At 45.2% G+C, this 22,623-nt stretch overlaps 2 protein-coding genes across 4 annotated transcripts in view; one reads left to right on the top strand and one right to left on the bottom strand.

Moving 5' to 3' along the window:
* KIAA0319 (KIAA0319 ortholog) overlaps positions 1–6,218 on the top strand; it is a 78,282-nt gene extending 72,064 nt beyond the window's left edge. The window contains exons 20-21 of the mRNA XM_027128509.1: positions 183–274; positions 2,876–6,218. Of these exons, the coding sequence (XP_026984310.1) occupies positions 183–274; positions 2,876–3,054 (271 nt within the window). The 3' untranslated portion in view covers positions 3,055–6,218. The remainder of the gene's footprint in view (positions 1–182; positions 275–2,875) is intronic.
* A 1,635-nt stretch (positions 6,219–7,853) lies between these two features.
* The window catches only part of ALDH5A1 (aldehyde dehydrogenase 5 family member A1), a 31,717-nt gene continuing 16,947 nt past the window's right edge, over positions 7,854–22,623 (bottom strand). Inside the window, exons 7-11 of one of the 3 annotated variants that reach the window (XM_027128506.1) lie at positions 21,234–21,392; positions 17,269–17,438; positions 14,548–14,606; positions 13,016–13,196; positions 7,854–8,558 (exon numbers count right to left, since the gene is read on the bottom strand). In XM_027128506.1, coding sequence (XP_026984307.1) covers positions 8,540–8,558; positions 13,016–13,196; positions 14,548–14,606; positions 17,269–17,438; positions 21,234–21,392 — 588 coding nt within the window. In that variant the 3' untranslated portion in view covers positions 7,854–8,539. Of the gene's footprint in view, positions 8,559–12,829; positions 13,197–14,547; positions 14,641–17,268; positions 17,439–21,233; positions 21,393–22,623 lie in introns of those variants that run through there. The other 2 variants (XM_027128505.1, XM_027128507.1) reach the window with 2 other exon arrangements.

Genomic DNA, 22,623 nt, shown 5'->3' with positions numbered 1-22,623 from the left:
CCTCAGACTCACCAAACGCAGATCTGGCTGTGTATGCATATCCTTAATAACAGATGCCAATTAACAATGTAATAAATTCGAAAGGCAAAACATTTCCTTTGGCGTCCTCCACGTGTTTGAAATCCTGGATCCTAGTTACCCTTTCTGAGAATCTGGGTTGACCTTTTCTTTGTTCTTTTCAGACGAAAAAGGACTAAAATAAGGAAAAAAACAAAGTACACAATCCTGGATAACATGGATGACCAGGAAAGAATGGAGCTGAGGCCCAAATATGGTAAGGCAGCCTCCAAGATGATTTCCTGGTGCCTTTCCATTATTTGATCCAGGTGTCTGAGTGTCACCGTAGGTGAAGGGAGAACAGCAGGCTGGAGTGGGCGCTTTAACTAGGGAGGAAGAGCGAGACTGGGAGTCTGTGAAGAAAATCAACCTACTTCAATCCCGGGGATATGCTACCTGGGAGGCGATAGTTGTATTATACACGTAATGAAATCTTGGCAAAGTGCTTTGAGGCATGAATGGGTGAGGGATAGGAAATGCCTATTATTGGTCAAACCAAATGACCCCAGGAATAAGACTGCTTTTCAAACAGGTGTCCCCAGTGCCTGGCTTTTCTCTACTCATGGTTGGAGGGTGGGGCCTGTGATGCTGTTTCACCCTGGCTCATCTCTGAATGCTGTTCCTTTTAGGTCTGCCACACACAAAATGCCGCAAAATAACATTTGGACTTCAAAACCAAATATTTTTCAGTGTCTGCATTAGTTAATCAGCCATGTGTATAGATGGACACAAAAGCTTTTACAAACAACTGACTTTGTTCACAGCATGTATTGATCCCCATGCTGAGAACTACCTCTTGACCACCTCAGTTAACTCTCTGATTCTCACTTATTAACTCTTGGAGACTAAAAGGACCTTCTCTGGCCCCCTGAGGCTGCTTAGCACTGATTCTATGGACTTGTCATAATTCTGGATTGATGACTAAATTGATTCTTACAGAGGGCTGTAATCACTTTCGAAGTGGTGAGATGCAGAACGTTGTCCACGGCAAATGTCATGTATCTACCCATGTATCTGTCATGTATTTTTACCCATGTACATTTACCCATGTAAATGTCATGTATCTGCACAGACCCTGAGTTAGGCCCTGGAGATGGGGAGGAGAATGAAGCATAGGGCCTGCCTTGGGGTGCTCAGAGCCCAGGGGAGGATAATTACACCAGAGTCAGAGCCCTACAGAAGCCGGATGAGGCCCTGTAGGAACATAGAGGCCAGAATGACGGAGCGTGTATGGAGAACGTGGTTCGGGCCTTTGGCAGGGGAAGCTTCTCAGGAAGTCCACATGATAGCGTGCATTTATCACGTGTTCACCGTCTGTATTACATAACTAATATCAGGGGTGTTATAAAGAGACTTTGTACCTAAGAGCTCAAAGTGCTTTTGGGTGCATTGTCTCACCCACCTGCCTCCCGAAATACACTCCCCCTTCTGGCAGTCCTGTTTCTACTCACAGCCCCCCTGTGTTCCTCATTACCAGGCTCTAAAGCTCAGACACTGGTGCTTGGTCCAGGATGCCTTGTCCCCATTCCAGCCACTCCATCTTGCCTAATCTCTTGCCCTCTTTCCTCATCGTTCTCACCACCACCCCTAGTTCAGACCCTTGTGATCTCACCTGTGGACTAATAGTAACAACAGTAATAGTTAGCAGGTACTTAATGTTTAATATGTAGGAGGTACAATTCTATGCACTTTACCACTGAATTCCAATCCTGCCAACAGCTCTATGATTATCCCCATTTTACAGAAAGGGAAACTGAGGCACAGAAGAGTTTAGCAACTTGCCCAAGTAACAGAGCTAGTAGGCGCCAAAGGCAGGTGGGACAGGCCGTCTGCTCTAGAGCCTGGGCTCCCTTCCTCCATGCTGCGCTGCTCCGTGTGTGTGGCTGGCTCTCCAGCTACTCCTCTCTCTTCCTTCTGTCCTGCCACTGGGTTTTAGTAATATCTTAAAACAACATTTTAATCGTGTCACTCCTTTGCTAGTAGGACAAAATCCAAGCTTCATGGCTTCCCTTGGATTCATGTGCTTTTCTATGAGATCCCAGCCTTTTTGTTTTTCTTTTTTTTTTGCATTTCCTACGTGAATCATTTGCTCCAGACTGCTTTCTGCAAATATTTCTGGATGCCTCCGCATACTCCATGCTCCTCCACTGTCCTCCTGTCCAAACCCTTCACTCTCTTCAAATCCCATCCTGTGTGAACGATCCCTGAAGCTTCTAAGTGTGCACTTGTCTCTTCTTGATTCATGTAAAATTTATTTTTAAAACTTTCTTGCCTGTCATGAACCCTCATCTCGTCTTTGTCTTACATCCTTAGCTAGACACTATAAATTCTTTGAGAGCAGGGGTCACATACCTGTCCCTTCTCTTACTTTAACTCCCAGCAATCAAATATTCTACTAAAAATACTTGATGGGAACAAGTGGTAAAATCATAATGGCTTTCATTTATTGAGTGCTTACTAAGTGGTAAACGCCAGCGGGAGCTTTACATGCACGAGTTCACTTAACCTTCACCATAAACCCGTGGAATAGATGCTTTGTTAGCTCCTAATTTAATAGATGAGGAGACTGAAAGCCCAGAGAGGTTAGGTACCTTGCCCAGGGCCACACAGCTGGTGAGTGACAAAGCTTGGGCTCAAGCTCAGCAGTGATTCCAAAGCCCCTGTTAATACTCACTAGGAAACCCCAACTGCCTGCTGCGTTGTGAGTGATCGTTTTGCATGTGCAGAGCGCATGACTCCGTGCCTGGGACCAGAATGATGGGCAGCTGAGAGGGAAAATGCCCTTCCCCCCAAGATGCATCTGTCTGCTTCTCCCTAGGTATTAAGCACCGAAGCACAGAACACAACTCCAGCTTGATGGTGTCTGAGTCTGAGTTTGACAGTGATCAGGACACGATCTTCAGCCGAGACAGGATGGAGCGCGGGAATCCAAAGGTTTCCATGAACGGATCCGTCAGAAACGGAGCTTCCTTCAGCTATTGCTCAAAGGACAGATAATGGAGAGGTTGTGAAATGGAAGGACGCTCACAGGAATCCTTTAATCCAGGACAGTCAATGGGAGTTAAAAACAAAACTAACTCTTGTTAGAATAGCGTGTTCCCATCCTTTCACACTGGGCTGGAGGTGTGTCCCCATATTTTAAAAGACCTGTCTTCTGGGGTTTTTGAGACACAAACCAAAACAAAAACATTGCTCTTTTAACTGAGATGCTTGTTAATGGGACTAAAGATTGGGTAAGAGGCTAAGGTAGATACTTAAAAGAGTTTTGTGTTTTTGTAGCTGGCACAGTGTTATGTTCCTATGTTAAGAGAAAGATTAACCTGTTTCTATCTGCAGACCCTTGCAGAAGATCAGTTCAACATGATGTGAAGAGGGCCAATTTCTCTTAGGAGCTGTGACTGCCTTTAAAGACGACTTTCCAAGCGTGGTTTCTGTCGTAGGACCCTTGGAGTCTGAGTGCTGTGTGTCTATATATATATTTTTATATATATATATAAAAGATACTTTATCTGAGGAATGGGCTGTCCTCTGTCCAGCAAGTTTTCTGTGCTGAAGAGACACCCATACAGAGCCCAGATCTCCTGTTTTCACTCTTTCGCTATGCCAACCGCCATTTCTGTACTCTCTCTACAGAGCAGCTCTTGGAAGTTCGAGAGCTAAATAAGAATTGTATTCCGAGGACTGGAGGCAACAGAGAGGGAGGTGGGTTTGCTGACTTGTAGGTTGAAGGTTGAAGGTAGCATTTTAGCATGTTTCACCTTTTCTTTCTCTGAGAAAAACAAGCCACACTGAGGCCTCTCTCAGTCCCAGTTTACATGAAACACAAGAAAAGTGATTATTAATTCCTTAGACATTTATTGAGTATGTGCTATAGGCCATGCATTTGGACCTCTATCAGTAGGAATAAAGACTCAGCAACTTGGTAATATATACAGTCGGGCCTCCGTGTCCGTGGATGCAGGACCCGTAGGGATGTGGGCCCCATGGATGCAGATGTGGGAGGGTGGGGGAGGGCCGACTGTATTCCCAAACTCTGAAATACAATCAGTCTTAATGAGGATGGTGTGCTTATGATACTTGGCCCCTACAGGTACTTTCCCTAATAACTTGACACAGATATCCACTTCATATGTTTAAAAATATATTAAACCATTTTCTACTAAATATCGTATTTTAAATATATGAAAAAAACATTAAAGCATCCCCAACCCCAGAGCAGCACCCCAGAGCAAGGACTTGGAGTTAATTGTAGCCTGACAAGTTGGTTAGCTGATGATTGTTCCCCATCCGCCCATGGTCCTGAGGCTGGGGGCCTGGGTGGTGCCCTTGGCGTTCTTTGTGGAGAGATTAGAATGAGAGGTGGGGCCCGTCACAGACAAGCGTGACCACACCTAAGCAATATTCTGTTGCACAAGCCTCTCACACGAGGGGAAAACTAGGATTGCTTTGCTAGGACTAAGTGGAGAAGCAACGTGATGAAACTGTCAGGTTGAAATCATCAGGACAGGACAATAGAGAAAACAGTTCCCATGGGCCTTGCAAAAAATTAAGCTTTCCGGTGCTTTTGTTCCTGCTGCTAATATTCATCCTCATGAGACTGTCTTATTTTTAATTATTCTGCTTTATAAGGAGTGGCAAAAAAACAAAAAGTAAAAAGCACAGGAGCGTGATTTTATTTTTAAAATAATTTCTCTGCTATGTCTACACTTTCTGTATATCCAGCCAGTTCAATACTATCGATGGTGTTAGAAGGAAAATGTGATGCTTTTTACATGAACATTTAGCTTCATACACTTAAAATCTGCCCTACCCGGTGGCCAGGGTTACATTATTTTTGTGCACAACTGGAAATTTCTGGCACAGAGGATGGCAGCCCAAACATGAGGTCAGGAGAGCACAGTGATGGAGAAGGGAGGGATCATCTGTGAAGGGCTGTGTACATAATACACGTATTTTACCTACTCCATTGACCCTTACGGTCATCCTGGAAAAGTAGATATTCCTCTCATGTTGCACATAATGAAGGCCCAGAGAGTTTAAGTAACTTGCTCAAGGTCACGGCCAATTAGTGGTGGATGTAGGAATCGAATGCAAATTTTGTAAGCTGCGAAGTCCATGCTTTCCACCCTCCTCCCCTACACAAAGAACTCCCACCTCCAACTGTTGGAGGGCAAATTCTGGTGGACCTTTTGGACCACTTGGAAGTTCTGTTCCTAGGACCAAGAAAGACAAAGGGAGAGAAGCCTGCCTCATCTCTTCTGTTGGATCACCCCCAGGGCCACCCCTCCAGGTCACTCCTCCTTTTCTGTCTCCAGCCCCGCTGGTCTGATCTTTCCACCACAGATAGATCTTGAATCTATGGTGCAGCAGAAATAAAGACCACACCAGTGATCAGTAAGTGGGTCCTCTCTTGTTATCGGAGGAGCAGAGCGTGAGGTGGAATGGCAGCCAACATTCTTCTCTTGTGCACTTTGCATTAAGGGCCTTGGGAAGATGAAGCTCCCTGGCAGCTCAGGATAGATGAGAAAAGCGGGGCCCGAGAATGTGGGAGAGGGCATTGGCAGGGCTCACAGGCTGACAAGATTCTTAGCTGCTTCGGCTGAAGTCTTGGTTTTATTTTTTTAATGTTATCTTTTTCCCATGTATTGACAACGTATCATTTCCAATATAACACTATTAAACATATATGCTGATCTGAACAAAGGTGTCTGTAGTCTCTGTAATGCCTCCTTGTTGTTGAGGAGGATGGGAATACTTATTCTTTCTGCTTCTGTGTGGAGGGATTTCCCTGGAGTAGGAGGCAGCAGGCTGGCCCACGACCTGTTTTTGTGCAGCTGGTGAGCTAAGAATGGTTTTTACATTTTCAAATGGTTGAAAAAAATATCATATTCTGTGACACGTGAAACTTACATGGAATTCAGATGTCAGTGTCCATAAATAAAGTCTTACTGGAACACAGGCACAGTCATTCATTCCTTTGTGCTACAACAATAGAGGTGAGTAGTTTCAACACAGACTGTGTCTCAAGCCTAAAATATCTACTATCTGAACCCTTACAGAAAAAATTTGCTGGAGCCTAGAGTAGCACCCCCGGCTCCCTCCTCCCCGTGGGGGACAGAATTTGGGGAGGCACTGAGGGTGCTCAGTGCTGCCTGTCTTCTCTCCCCTGCTTAGATTCGGCTGCCAAAGAGTGCATTCCCCTGGTTTCTCCGACATTAATGGGTAGTCTGTCCTCTGCTGGAAAATGCCTGCAGTTGGGGGAGGTGCAAATTAGATTAAGGTGTGTGTGTGCTTAAACTACATCCCCTAATCTAGTCTCCATCATCCGTGTGACTCTTGCATGGAAAAACTGGTGAAATTGGTATACGGATCGTATGAACGGTATGTATTTCCTGATTTTGATATTGTGTTAGTTACGTAAGATGTTAAGCTCTGAGGGAAGCTAGGTGAAGGGTACACAGGAATCTATTACTTTTGCCACTTCCTGTGAACTTATAATTACACTGTGCCCTCTGTATCCGCAGATGCAGAACCGCAGATCTGAAGGCCCGACTGTACAGTGCTATTTTACATCAGGGACTTGAGCATGGGTGGATTTGGGGATCCATGGGGGTACTGGAACCAATCTCCCACGGATACTGAGGGACAACTGTATTTAAAAATAAAAAGTCAAAAGATTTTGAGGGGAAACATACAGATTCATGATTAATTGCGAAACACTAGAAGCGTTTCCATTAGTCGGGAACAAGTTTTTTAAAAAGGCAAAACCATCATTTCTCCTACTAAGTGGTCCATAGAGCCTCCCTTTTTGAGATGAGCTTAGCAAACAGCCAAGCTTCCTTTATTTGAAGCCTACATGGTGAGAGTTACTACCTCTCTTCCTTTATTTGAAGCCTACATGGTGAGAGTTACTACTCTTCTCCTGAAGATGAGCCCAGAGTTTCAGTGCTGAGTCTTAGCACAACAGGAAAAAGCACATAGCCTTATATAATCTGACAGAACATCTGAAAACACATCCTTGTCCACTAAACCACCGGGACAGTGGTGTTGCCTGTGGTCTGAATTGTGGCGACTCCTTCCTGGTTAGCTGATAAAATGGATGGATTATAGGTAAATTTACAGACCACCAATTTCCAAATCCATTTCCACTCATTTATAAACAGCGCACAAATAGAATATCCCCGTAGCCTTTCAACACTCAGACCATGCAGGACCTGTTCTTTTTCCAGACAGCTTTCCCACACTTGATAAATGAAAACCACACTAATTTGCTTTTTAAATTTGTTGCAAGCTAAATCAGAGATAAAGCAGCTGTAACAGGTGAAAATTTCCTGTTAGAAATAGTAGGAAGATGAAAATACACTTGCTTCTAAGCAGACGCCTAGGCCAAGCATTGAACAAACCCACAAATTGACAGTATAAAAAATGAACACAAACTTCAAGTAAATAGAGTCGGGCGACCAGAAGGGGGAGCTCTCACACCCTGTGATGATAGTAAAGCCCAACAGGAAGAAGGAAGACTTCTCTTTCCTGGTAAGGACTCAGCCAATGAAAAGTCATGAAGTTTTTCATTATAAGCCTCCCAACTTCCCTTTCCTCCCGATAAAAGTGTTCTTCTTCCCTTGCTGGGCAGGGGCTTGCAAGCGGCTCGCTATGGCTGCAGGCACTGTGTTGCAATTCTCTGCCGATACCAAATAAACCCATCTTTGCTGGAGAAATATCTGGGAGTCTGTTTGTTTCAGGTCAACAAGAGGTAAGTGGATCGTTTCTCCTGGTAACAAAGTAATTTTAAAAATCAAAAGCAGGTTAAGAGAAATGCATGCAATAAATGGAATGACAAAGGGAGATGTGTATTCTTCCAGAGAAAACCTTACCTTTGTTCAAGGCCTACTGATACAATTTGGATTCAATGAGGCCACGTGAAATTTCTTAGAATATAAATGAACACTGGATGAAAATGTAAGATATGCTGTTTAAATAATTAACAGTGATTATATCTGAAAGGTAGGGTTTCAGAAATGTCTTCCTCATACATTTCTGTATCCAAAAAAACCCAACCTTTGAAAAAAGTACATAATGGATAACAATGGCACACGTAGAGGAGTGAAGCTGGTGTATTTGAGAAAGCTGGAGGCTCCTCCTTTCTTAGGCAACCACACCTGCAAACCAGGTAAATTCTCAACTTAGTTCAGCAAACATTTAATGAGGCGAATCATACGACAGGCCTGTTACCAAGTCTAAGCTTGTACTGCTCACTGCACAACAGGCCAATAATCAAGAGACAAGGAATAACGACTTTATTCGGAAAGCCAGCAAACGGAGAAGAACATACCCCAAAGAACCATCTTGCCTGAGTTAGAATGCAGGTTTCTTTCATACTAAAAGGGGAGGGAGTAAAGTCAAACATTTCCTGCTTCGGGTCGGCCTCTGTAGGGGATATGTTAATTTCTTCCTCCTTGCAGTCATTCACAGGTGGGCCTGGTCAGGATGTTTCCTGTGACCTAAACAAAGGTATTTTAGCTTAATGCTCATTACCTGGGAAGCACGGTTCCCAGAGATGGGCTGTTATGTGTAGTTTAAGCTTATAGGCAACATCCCTTTAGTGATGAACTTGTAATAGAATGTAAAATGTTCTTCCCTGTTACAGGCCGTCCTGTAGGAAGGTGCTAGGGTACCAAATTTCACAGGCAGGTTCCCTGCCCAAGAGATTCACACACTAGTCAAGGGAGCACCATTTACACATGTAGGAGAGGAAAAATAATTTTCCCTCTACTTTCTGAGTTCTTGCCTGAGACCACTGCAATGAAAGATTCACAAGAGAAAGACGAACAGAAGTTTATTAACATGTATATCTCATGTAAACATGGGACACACTCAGGGAGAAATGAGTAACTCGAAGAGGTGGCTTAAAACTTCAGCTGACAGAGCATTTCAACAAAGAACAATAAATCTCTGGAGAAATGACAGGACAGAGGAAAGCAGCTGTAGGCTTTCAAGGGCGGAGATAAAAGCTAATTAGTAAAATTTGTTATTTAGATTCCAGGCTGATTGGGCCTGAAGTTGTCTCTGGGAATTAACCTTTGTCCTTCCCTCCTGATGCGGGGAGGGGAGCAACTTTATAAATCTGTATCCTGCTTTTAGGCAAATGGAGGGGGAAGGGAAGAGAGAGGGCTTTTCTTGTATCTGCTTCTTAATTGCCTTCAGCTCACAAAAAACCTGTGCCAAAGTGGCATCTTTTGGGCTGGCATGTCCTGAACTCCTACAGTCATATTTTGGGGTGGCATACATATCCAAACTGGTCTAATAATCTCCAAAGTAAACTCAAATGATGAACTGGCAAGAAAAAAACCCACAAACCAGAAACCTTGACATAAAAAGAGGAAATTCTGTTAATTCAACCTTTATTAGTTACACACGCACAACTCTGCTGACAAGACATTGACACACACATACAATTATCAAAAACTGGAAAAATGAATTGTGCATGTTTAAAAAACAAAATATTTCCACACTTACAACTACACTTATTCCCAAGTTTTATCCCATAAAATACAGCACAAAAAAAATCACAGCATAAATATCATTCAAGTAAAATGCTATCTACCATAGCTGCTCGTGAACAGTTAAAACCCTGGGCTCCAGCCTTCTGAGAAGGCAGTCATGTGGCACAGTTTAAAGTTAATGATACAAGTTTACAATAAAATAGAGTTATTTGCATTGTGCTTCTGATCTTTACTTTCACTGAGTCTTTACATAAAAATAAAGGTAGATGAACCAGCGCTTGACATAAAATTGTATTTAAAAGCTACTCAAATGCATAAAGATAATAGGTACAGAGGAGCTTTTTAAATGAGAATCCCTGCATAGCTGGGGAAAGTAAATTGAGAAGTGTTTTTTTTCAAGGCCAATAGACTCCCATTCTCTGGGTAATTTCATATGAGTTATGTGATAATTGCTGGGAAGTTCTTGGTGAGAATTCACTGGAGCAAGGCCCAGAAAAGTATTTTTTACACAGTAGGTGTTCAATAAAATGATATAATGCCTCATAAACGGGGGAAGGTCAATATCTCCCTCTAGGTTTAGATCAGGGGTTGGCAAATTATTTCTGTAAAAAGCCAAAGAGTAAATACTTTAGGCTTTGTGGGCAATACTGTCTGTGCTGCAGATACTCAGCTTTGCCAAGAAAGTAGCCATAGATCATATGGTAAATGAATGGATGTGGCTGGGTTCCAATAAAATTTTATTTCTGGACACTGAAATCTGAATTTCACAAAATTTTCACGTGTCATGCAATACCATTCTTTTGATTTTTTTTCCCCAACCACTCCTTTGGGAATATAAAAACCATACTTAGCTCTGGGTTGTACAAAAGCAGACGGCAGGCCAGATTTGGGCTGTGAGCCAACCCCTGGTTTAATGGTCCTTTTCTATTTCATATTATAACATACATTAAAAAAAAATCCATCACATATGGTTACCTTATTGAAAAACAGCCCCCAAAATGTTCATTTAAAAATACTTCTCTGTTTTCCCCACAACCCAGAACAATTTTACTAACAGTAAGCTACTTCCTTTTCAAATTATTTTAATTCCAGAATTAATCAAAGATATTGGAATGAGTGTCTGGCCCTCAATTTATGTACCTGGTGAGCCAGATACACTAGAAAACTCAAAATTGCCACCCAGCCAAGACATTCACTGATTTACAAAGTTACAAATGTATTTGAATGTATTCCTCCAAACATTTCAAGCACCAGTATTCCAGACTTCTAAAAACGAGTGTTAGAGCATTTTTATTGTTAATAGCAACCAGATGGACACACCTAAATATTAAGTAATTAGGGTGTTACATAAAACAACCCTAAAACTAAAAAGTAGAAACTCACTGTCAATATGATGCGTACGTGATTCTGGACAGGGTCTGAGCGATGCATGTTACCAGGAGGTGGATTTCAGCTCATTCCTTATTGGACCTTAGGGGAGATGGCAGATGTAACCCAGGGCAAACACAAGGCAGCTCCAAGACTAGCCATGGTACTTTTTTTTTTCTGTTTTTTTCGGTACGCGGGCCTCTCACTGCCGCGGACTCTCCCGTTGCGGAGCACAGGCTCCGGACGCGCAAGCTCGGCGGCCATGGCCCACGGGCCCAGCCGCTCCGCGGCACGCGGGATCCTCACGGACCAGGCACGAACCCGCGTCCCCTGCATCGGCAGGCGGACTCCCAACCACTGCGCCACCAGGGAAGCCCTAGCCATGGTACTTTTGTGCACAGGGACATCTCAGACCTTTAGCTATTCAGCTCCCCATGGCTCAGTGAGGGACACTTACATCCCAGCTGGGTCCAGGAGTGACTGCCTCTAGCACTACTTTCATTCATGTTTTCCTTCTGCTCCCCAAAATATCCACAGAATGTCAGTGGAGTGTGCACACAGAGAGAGTGGAAAAGGAGGTGCTTCATCCTTGTCTATTCCACCAGGAACAGCTTTTATTCCTTTTCCTTGTATATCAGGACAGACGGAGACATGATACAGAAAAGCCTAGTGTGTATTTAATCAGAGTTTTCAGAGTGACAGGAAACAGTGGTCATAGGGTTTTTTTGTTTTTGTTTTAAATGATGAACTATAAAAACTCTTATTGGATAAAAGGTGCCTGAAGGGCAAAACCTCATGCCTCTTCCAATTGGCAATTATGGAAATCCTTTTTCCTTTTGGGATTATTGACGTGAAAGTGCTTTTGCTCTTTTGCAGGTGAAGGAGCAGCGCTTCGTAAGAACAGAAACAGCAGGCTGCAGGTGACGAGCCCTCACTCAGGCTCAGGTGCTGGGCAGGTGGGTACCAACCTCCGCTCACCTTGGCAAAGCCACTGCTGGACACCCAAGCGGGGCTGGGACGTGCTGCTCATAATAATGACGACTCCTGCACTTACACTGAATTTTTACTTTTTGGCAAACACTTTCACTTTCTCTGAGGCTCACAATAGCCCATGGAGCTAAATAAGGCATGTATAGAATCTCCACTCTCCTGAGGGATGCGGGTGCAGCGGGGGGCGGGGAGGGGTTGAATGTCACATCCACGGGGACAAAGCCAGGCCAGGCCATTACTCGTGGGCCATCCATCCCACCAAGCTGCTGTGCTTTATGCTTAGGCTTATTTCCTAACGGAAACAACATGACATGGAAAACAGCACAGAAAGGAAAAAACCTTTAAGCAGTTAATTTAGGACAATGGAGACTTCAATTTAAAAAATGGTCGAAAAAGGGAGAGGGGTTCCTTCACGTCTCAAAGAAACACAGGCAATTCCGTGCTATTTCTGAAGTCTTAAAAAATGAGTGGTTCAGCCTCTGCAGCAACACCCCGGAATACCCAGCAAGTGTCTTTAGTGCGCCCAGGCAGTGATCCAGCCGTGACCGTGGGGCTGCGGGGGCCGGCTGGCCTCACGCTGCACTTTGCTCTGAGGCAGATGGGGTCGTGGTGGAGTCCAGGGCTTCATTCTATAAACCCTACGCTGGTTCTCGGGGAGTCTGCGGCCTCAGGCGCATGGCATGTATTGGTCCCTAGTCAGGTAGGGGGAGGGGTAGGATTTGCATCTGTTCAAGATTACGAGGATTGGATGAGCTTTAAAAAAATTCCTAATTCAGGGCTTCCCTGGTGGCGCAGTGGTTGGGAGTCCGCCTGCTGATGCAGGGGACACAGGTTCGTGCCCCGGTCCAGGGGGATCCCACGTGCCACGGAGCGGCTGGGCCCGTGAGCCATGGCCGCTGAGCCTGCGCGTCTGGAGCCTGTGCTCCGCAACGGGAGAGGCCACAGCAGTGAGAGGCCCGAAAAAAAAAATTCCTAATTCAGATACCCTATGGGCTTATTTAAAATAATGGATGGCATGTCCCCATACATGTGGCGAAGCTTCCTTTCTTATTTTTTAAAGAACTAAGGAATCCTATAAGCCTCCAAAGCACACGTACTTGAGCTCCAGGTACTCGTCAATGCCATACTTGGAGCCCTCTCGCCCAAGGCCAGACTGCTTCACCCCACCGAAAGGGCACTCCACGGAGGAGATCAAGCCTTCGTTAACGCCAACCATGCCGACTTCTAGCCGCTCCGCCACCCTCCAGATCTGGGCTGGGTCTTGAGAGTAAAAATAACCTGTCATGGAGATAAAGGACATGGATGTAGAATAGTCATTAAAGCCAGTGGTCCCCAACCTTTTTGGCACCGGGGACTGGTTTCATGGAAGACAGTTTCTCCATGGACAGCAGGGGGAGACGGTTCAGGCAGTAATGCGAGCGGTGGCAGGTGACGGGAACCGGCAGATGAAGCTTCCCTCGCTCGCCCGCCGCTCACCACCTGCTGTGTGGCCCGGTTCCTAATGGGCCGCAGACCGGTACCGGTCTGCAGCCCTGGGGGTTGGGGACCCCTGATTAAAGACATCATGTCCACAGCTGCGGATGCCATGGGTGACCATCTGCCTAGTCATGCGGGCCTGGAACCCTCCCTGCTCCCATGTGGAGCCCCGAGTTGGTCCTGTGCACATCTTCATCTCAAAACCTTTGGAAATCCTCTTTCTGCTTCTATTCCACTCTCGCTAGAGCTCTCACCGTCTCCTATCGGGACTGTAACAATAATGAACGCAGCTCCTGTGGCCTCCTGTTCAGTGCATCCTGCACACGTCAGTTAGGTTATCCACATGATATATATATATATATATATATATATATTTGTGTGTGTGTGTGTGTGTGTGTGTGTGTGTGTGTGTGTGTGTGTGTGTGTGTGGTATGCGGGCCTCTCACTGTTGTGGCCTCTCCCGTTGTGGAGCACAGGCTCCGGATGCGCAGGCTCAGCGGCCATGGCTCACGGGCCCAGCCGCTCCACGGCACGTGGGATCTTCCCAGACCGGGGCTCGAACCCGTGTCCCCTGCATTGGCAGGCAGACTCTTAACCAGTGCGCCACCAGGGAAGCCCTTGTTGAGTGCATTTATGCACATATAATTTTGTCAGGGTCATAGGGTACATTCTGTGGCCACCTTGTCCATGTCCAAACTGAAAGAACAGCAGCTACTCTGTGAGGCTCCCTCTGCCTGTGCTGTCTTCGCTTCCTTCATGGCCCCTGATGCTCTCTGTGAGGTCGGGTGCTATCTCTTTTGTTCAGACTTCCAGGAGCCACACAAAATGGGAGGAAAACCCCTTGGAATTTCCAGGCATCGAGCCTCTGGGAACATGGGAGTTACAGGGTGCGTGTGACTCTCCCCCTGAAACACGGCACTGCTTCTTCTCCCACGACCATACCCAGCTCCAACCAGGGAGCCCCCATCCTGCATCCGGGAACAAGGCAAAAGAACACGGACTTGCACAGGCCCACCCCCGCCCCTGGGAAAGCAGTGAAACACATGCTCCAATGAAGTTGCCTTCTCAAAACCCAGGGTGACGTTTAAAAGGCCACCCTGGCATCAGCTGGAGAAGTGATTATGACAGCTACCGAGCAAGGACGGACGCCTACCTGCCAGCCCGACGTCGGCCACGTTAGCGATCGCCACCGCCTCCTCCTCTGTATCAAACCTGCCAAAGTCAAGATGGGTCATCAGCAAAATCCCTAAGGGGAGAGTAAGGAAAACCAGCTGATTTCCTCCTGATTTGTTTCCCAAATAAGGGCGAGGGGTTAATCAGAGCTTTGCAGAGAGTTCAGAGGAAAACACCATCACTCGCTGCAACCGTGCAGAGTTCAAGGCTAGCGAGCTCGGGTCAACACCAGTTCATCTCCTCTAGGAGATTGGGAGACACACAGGGAACTGTGGAGTATTCAGAATGTCGAACAAAACGCCTTAAGAAAAGGATTACGGCTCTTGCTACCTACTAAGAAGAATAATATGTACCGATCGGACTTCCCTGGTGGCCCAGTGGTTGGCACTCCACGCTTTCACTGCTGTGGCCCCCGGTTCAATCCCTGGTTGGGGAACTGGGATCCCGCAAGCCACAAGGCGAGGCCGGAAAAAAAAAAAAGAAATGCACCGATCATAACAACTACTTTAGAAGCAGCCATAATGTAGGAGAAGGAAAACATCCAGAGGCCACTGGGGCCCAGGGCTCTAGTGTCGGCCCCACCACTTATGCTCTGAACAGTGTGACAGTGCTGGGGGTCTGTTCCCCTTGGAAATGAGACTGCTAGCGTGGAAGCCTTATGCAGTCTCTTCCAGCTTTATCATCGTTATTTCTGGAACAACATTTCAGAGGCCTTTTTCTGTTGCCCCAGAACTGTAACTGGGGGCAAAACATTGTCCGCATCCCAGATCCTCAATTCAGAGGTCCAGCAGCAGTGGCAGCTGGCCAGCCAGCCCTCTGAAGGCACCGGGCAGAGCTGGCGGACCCCAGTCAATGCAAGAGGACGACTGGGAGAGAAGAGAGCGCTCTGGGGGAGGGCAGGTCAAGGAGGGTGACCCCAAGAGAATTATTTCTTCCAAGGATGACCAGCTGTGTCTCCCAGGGCTTGGCTCTCCACCTGTAGAGAGCAAGCCATTCTATCCGCCAGAGAACAGAAAACAGGGCATCACCCATGTCCTCACTGGCCACCTGTGCCTCGAAAATGCAGTCATCGGGACTTCGCTGGTGGCACAGTGGATAAGACTCTGAGCTCCCAATGCAGGGGGCCCGGGTTCGAGCCCTGGTCAGGGAACAAGATCCCATATGCATGCCGCAACTAAGGAGCCCGCCTGCTGCAACTAAGGAGCCCACGTGCCGCAACTAAGGAGCCCTGGAGCCACTAAGACCCAGTGCAACCAAATAAATAAATAAAAAGCAAATGCAGTCTTCACATCATCAGTTGTGACATCCTTGAGGATTTTCACCTTTCTTTGCTAATGTGGGTGGTGCTCCCACCGCCCTGTGTCCCAGAAGAAGTGTGAGACTAGAGACCCCTAGTAACAGCTGTGTCCCCCTCCCTGACCTAATGCTTTATTTACACAGCAACACCCATAATGATATCAGGCAATGTGCTAAGTGCTTTACATACATTATGTCATTTAAACCTTAAAACTGTCCTGTGAGGCAGGTACTAGTTTTTATTCCTTTTCCCATCAAGGACCCTGAGGCTCAGAGAAGTTAACTTGTTCAAGGGGACACAGATATGAAGTAGCAAAGCCTGAATCTACACCCAACTCAACTCCAGAGCCTGCGTTCCTAACCACTGCATCCTTTTGGAAAATGTCAAGTTCATACTCCAGGTAAAAAAAATTTTATTAAAACAAAGAAGATGAAAGTTCTCCAAGTGGTTCATTTCCCTAATGTCAGATTAATCTATAATTTTTAATTTAATTTAATTTAATTAATTTATTTATTTTTGCGGTACGTGGGCCTCTCACTGTTGTGGCCTCTCCCATTGTGGAGCACAGGCCCCGGATGCACAGGCTCACTGGCCATGGCCCACGGGCCCAGCCGCTCCATGGCATGTGGGATCTTCCCAGACCGGGGCACGAACGCGTGTCCCCTGCATCGGCAGGCAGACTCTCAACCACTGCGCCACCAGGGAAACCCTAATCTATAAATTTCATTAGCAATAGAAGAGAGAGAAATATTTGGAGAAATAATGACCAAGAACTTCCCAGGACTAAACAAACACTTTAGACATTAAAGAAAGACATTGGACCTCTGACTGAAAAAGCTCACGGTGTACCATACCCAAGCTACCATGGTAAAATTTAAGAACGTCCGAGGCCGTGAGGAATTTTAAAAGTCTCTAAAGAGAAAAAGCATATCCCTTCACAGGAGTAAGAACCAGGTATCAGCTTTCTCAGTGACAACCCTGGAGCTAAGTAGACCAAGGTGTGACATCTTCAAGTGCTGAAGCTAGCATTTTATGCAGGTAAATTATTATTTACTTGTGACTGTGAGATAAAAGGTCACATAAGAACACACAGTCCATTGCCCACAGACACCCTTGAAAGAACTCTTAAAGTATATACTTCATTACAAAGAAAAATGAGTTCAGTAGAAAGCAAGAGAGCAAAGTAGAGAATTTGGTAAATTTTGTGGTCTAAAGAGGCAATAATAGAAACAAAATTTTTTAAATGTTACATTGAACTTAGTGCTTCCACTGATATAACCCTGCTCTCTACTTCAGCCCGTCCCCCACCCAGGCCTCAAACGACACACGAACTGGATTTCTCTCCGGGTTTCCTTCTCCTTTCCTATCCTTTCTCCTGTCTTCCGACCCGCTGGATGACCTTACTTGATAACGGGTGCCACGGGCCCAAACGTCTCTTCCTGAGAGCAGAGCATGTCTCGGGTGACGTTGCTGAGCAGGGTGGGCTCGAAGAAATTTTTTCCAACTTGATGTCGCTTCCCGCCTGTCACAACGGTGGCCCCTTTGGAAATGGCATCACTCACATGTTTCTCTACCTGTGTGAAGAGTAAAAGAAGAGCCCTTGGGAAAGGTGGTCGAGGATACTTGGGAAACGTTTAAACTGCAGAAAACTGTAACTGGGTTTCTTTCTTTTTCAAAAAAACTGTAACTGGGTTTCTTTCTTTTTCAAATAGGTTAATGTACCCTGCTCCCTTCTGGGTAGAAAGAACCAAATGCACAGAGGTACAGAGGCAAGAGGGCACATGGTGTGTACCATGCTGTCTCCTCCCACCTCTGTGATTTTCTCGCTGTTTGCTCTTACAGTTTGTCTAACGGTCTAATACACATATGCCCATGTCTGCAGGCCTGATGCTCAGCTGTCTTCCTGGGATTTGTTCTCATCTCCTTCCTGGGTTAGTTCCAGGCTCTTGGATCCCATGTTGTTCTCCTCCCGGGATTTCACTTTCATTTTGTTCTAATACATTCTCCTCGAGTAGTTGTTTCAAAAAAGGTGCACTGAAAATGGTTTACCTTCAGAGTTTTCTGATACTGTATGTCTGGTGTTTTACCTTGCATTGGTTGGTGACGGAATTTGGACCCAAAGTAATTTTCCTTCAGAACGTTGAGTGCAGGTTCGATCCCTGATCAGGGAACTTAGATCCCACATGCCAACAGCGTAGCCAAAAAAGAAAAAAGTCCTCACTCCTTTGTGGGTTTGTGGTAGCTTTTCCCACCTCTGGAAGCTTCTTGAATATTCTGGTATGTTCCTGACATTCTAAAATTTTAATGAAACATATCTGGGTTTTTCTTTTTATTATTCTACTTGGCAATTGACGAAGTCTTTCAATTTTGAAGAATTGTTATTTTCCCCTAGCTCTGAGAAGTTTTCCTCTAGTATTTGATCATCCTATTTCTTCCATCTCAAGTCTTTCTAGAGTTCCTATTACTAAAATGGATACACCCCTCACCTCAGATCGATTTCTTTGTGCATTCCTGCCATACTTTTGCTTTAAATTCTAAGAGCTCGCCTTGATTTTGTCTTCCATCTTCACTACTCAGTTTTAAAAAGATTTTGACCACCATGTTTTCAATTTCTAAAAACATTCTTTCTAGGAGTTCCCTGGTTGCCTAGTGGTTAGGATTCCAGGCCTTCACCGCTGTGGCCGGGGTTCAGTCCCTGGTCAGAGAACTGAGATCCCACAAGCTGCGCGGCACAGCCAAATAAATAAATAAAAACGTTCTTTCTTGTTCTCATTGCTTCATTTTCATAGAACCTACTTCTGTTTTATAGATGTACTATCTTCTCAGAACTCTTGGAGAATACTATTAGATTCCTAGAAAAAATCCTGTCTGTTCACAGAGTCATCTACTTTCTTGAGGGCCAGCTGTTCTGTTTGCTCTTCTTGACCCTCCTCTGATGTGCTGTGGGTTTTCCTCTAGGGCTGTCATGATTCTTGGTTGTTCATCTTTCTAATGAAGGATGGGGTTGGTTAATTTCAACGGGTGACATGGGTGACCTCTGCTGTTAACAGTCTCTTCCCCGAACGAGAGGGACAACGCCAAGCTTGGGTTTATCTCACTCGGCAGGCTTCACTTTAGGGGTGGCCCCACCCGAGCAAAGGGCAAAGGCAGGGGAGCTCCTCTCTGGCGTGCCTACCCTCACTCTTCACGCTGTACTCCTCGCAGGCTGGCTGCTCTATTGCTTCAGAGGCATTTTCCTGCCCAGAGCAAATGCCTCTGTTACGTTGTATGTGTTGGTGGTGGGTGGAGGGAAATGACCCAGAAAACTGTGCAGAAGTAGAACCAATCAGCACTATTTCTCCCCTCCTCCCGTTGCTACCCTCTACCCCAGCCATTTCTAGGAAAGCTCCATCGTAGAAATGACACCCATTTCCTCTGCAGGCTTCCCCTGGGCCTGCCTCATTCTGCTTTGACTTTTCTGTTAACACGATCCCTGCTGCCTTCCAGAAGTTCATCACAATCCGTGGTCCACTGGAGTCTCCCCCTGCCTCCCATTCTCAGCGGAATATGCTGTAGGATTTCAGAAGAGATAAATAGAGGCTTGGGCACCGTCTGCCATCGAGATTCACCCTTTTGAGATCCTCACCCCTTCTAATCCTCTCATAGTTCACTGTCCGCAACAAATCCCCATTAGCTTCCTTTCTATGATTTATAGCTCTAAAAATACCTCTATTTAGCATACTTAACAAGGCCCCATTCTATTTGACCTCAAATAGAATATGCTCTGTCCTCCTCTTGTCACATTAAAAGTGATGTGCACTTTTTTCCCCCAGGTATTTACCCTGTGACTGTATGTACACTAAAGCCAGCACGATGGATTGTTTTCAGACAAGATGTTTTCTACTAAACTCTCAGAGGGAAAAAAACAAAAACAAAAACAAACCCTTCAACTGTAGTTGCTTGAGGTCCTAGGAAACAGCGTCCTCTAGAGAGCAATGTCTATACAATCACTTTGGCAAGAATAACAACAAAATCTCCAGACAGGTTTCCCAGTCCGCAAACTAGCAATAACTGGGGCACTAAATGCCTAGGCCCTACTCCAGACAAATTCACCCCCAGTCTCCTCAAGTAGGACCGAAGCATCTGTAGTTGTTAAAGGTACTGGGTGGGTTAAGAACCACCCCTCTGGGACTTCAACCATAGCTGGTACAGAGCCACATTTTCTTTGTTGGATGAGTGCCCAGGGTCCAAAGGCATCTCAGAAATGCAGGTGGTACCCATGTAAACTTTAATGTATATTCTTTATGTAGAGGTAGAGAATCCCAAGGCAATAACTGGAAATGTTATCAGAGCTCTGTAAAACCCCAGTGCTTCCTTGGTATCTACTGGGGAAGGCACCAGATGTGATCTTCAGCCAACCAGACTGCCCACTGGGTCAGGGCAGCCATGGCGGGGCTTGGTCCTCAGGCCCTCAGGAGGCCAACGAACAGCGAATGGGCTGTGCTTCCCACCTGGGTGCTGACCTGGCTCTAACTTGATTTTGGTTCCTCAGGTGACCCAGGAGGCTCTCTGTGCCCCCTTTTTTCCCCACACACAACCTCCAGCCTCCATTTTCTACTAAAATCCTATTGAAATCCTTTCTAGCAAGTAAGGACTTATCTGGGGAGCATACCGGATGTTTGGTATTATACGAAACCTCCTTGTAAGCAACTCTGAAGAGGATTATTTTTTTAAAACAGTAGAACAAGAGGAGAAAACTCACCTCGCTAGCAGTCAAGATTGTGGCATTATTTGAACAAACAAATCCTTGCTTAAGGAGTCTCCCTGTCTTGCCATCTCTAAACCTTAAACATGACAAACAAATCCTTGCATAAGGACTTTCCCTGTCTTGCCATCTCTAAACCTTAACCATGATTTCTGTGGCTCTACACCTCCTGCCAGGGTGTTTTCGCCAAGGACTCTTCTGCAAGGGCATTTTGTTTTCAGTGCCAGCCAGCAGTTCAGCTGAAACACAAACGATCTCAAAAACAAAGCCTTTTTCCTTTCCTTTCCTTTTAGGTGTTCCAGAAATTAAAGAACTTTGTATTTCAGGATCTTATTCCTGAGGCAGCAGGAGATAGAATTAGCACCACTGTAAAAGGAAATTTAGGGAGGGCGGTAGGAGAACAGGAGTGACAGATCTCATGGGGACTCAGTGAAATGATGGAGCTGGAAAAGCTTATAACCACGTGGTGCCACTCAGTTTATACAAATTGGCAGAAACTCAGTTGTTTTCCGATTTCTCCATTGTTTCCAAAACCGCCTTGCTGGCCACCTTACCAGAGTGGTTTTGCTAGTTAAGCTTCTGATACTGAAACCATGATGTTGAAGAGATGATAAAACAAACTTACCTTTTCTACAGCTTTCTCATTAATTAACGGGCCTTGAGTAGTTCTCTCCTCAAATCCATTACCCACGTGCAGGTTTGTTTTCATTGCCTCGGCAAATTTTTTCACAAAGGAATCATGGATACCCCTTTGCACCAAGAAACGGTTCGAGCAAACACAAGTCTAGACAAAAAGAAACAAACTCACACTGACAGTTTGTTGGAAGCTATTGACCCAACCAATAATCGTGTGACTGCTGCTACCTCTGAATGTGAATGCACTTTCCCAGGTGATTCCCGTCCTGTGTTCTACCTGCTGTGTTCCTCCCCACGTGGGCTTGGCCCTAAAGACAAATGTGCTCAGTGCATGGACTTCTCCAAGCCCCTCTACACCCGCCACATCTCTGTGGTTAAATAGGTAAGCGAGGATAAATATCTGCACAAAAAACCAAAAAGCCACCTAACCCAAGTTTTTTCGAATGGCTTCTATTGGAAAGAATAAAACCAACACAAGAAACTGTAACTCCCTGAGACAGTGATGCTGCAGTGACAGCAGAGCTAGAAGGAAAGGGATTCAAAGGCTAACTTACATCCACTAGCTTATTAAGCCTTTCAAATGCTTGGCGGAATCCAAGATTTGGAAAATGTATGCAAGACCATTCTTCCGTGTCAGCCTAAATTGTTGAAAAGCCCTTTGCTTATTATTTTTTCTAATTAGACCTAATATTTAAAAATTATGTAATATAAACACATTACAGGAAATGTAGTTACCCTTGATACGTTTTCTTGGCTTTTTCTTTTTTTTTTTTTTTGGCTTTTTTCTTATTGTGTATTTTTCTAATAGAAACAAGCCTATAGATAATTTAGTATCCTATCCATTTTTATTGGCTTAAAGCAATACACCCCAAAGTTGTAGCTTTGTAAGTGTAACTCTGAAGGTTACACACCTTGCCATTTTGTGTTTCTAAAAGGAAACATACCTGTTTCTGAAACAACCAAGCTTATTAGGTTATGTGAAAGGAGAAAAATTAATTACCAAAGGCCAAAACAAGGATGAAAGCTATTTCATATGGAATATTGTACAACATTTCACCTTTTTTTCCCCCAGATAACCTTTCAGGAGTTGTCATTCCATTTCTGGAATGCATTTAAAACTGCTTAGTGATGGTACTCCAAGACAAAGTGCTTAAGAATATTGTATAAGAAGCCAGGATCCTGGCAACAGCTTGGATAGAAGTTGGGAGACCGGGCCCTAGGTTCCCAGTCCCAGATCCTGAACCCAAGGATGTATGACTTCAAGTCAATTAGTCGTTCTAGAGTTTCATGTCTTCAGCTGTAAAATGCAAGGTTTGTGTCAGATAACTGGGAAGGTCCCTGCTAGATCTGATGCTCCAGGATTCCCTACAAGGGGTGAG

The sequence above is a fragment of the Aethalodelphis obliquidens genome, unplaced genomic scaffold (genome assembly GCF_003676395.1).
Source record: "Aethalodelphis obliquidens isolate GAN/ISIS:26980383/991018 unplaced genomic scaffold, ASM367639v1 scaffold34, whole genome shotgun sequence".
Taxonomy (NCBI): domain Eukaryota; kingdom Metazoa; phylum Chordata; class Mammalia; order Artiodactyla; family Delphinidae; genus Aethalodelphis; species Aethalodelphis obliquidens.
Note: the sequence above shows the minus strand (reverse complement) of the source record. Positions and strands in the feature narration are given on the sequence as shown.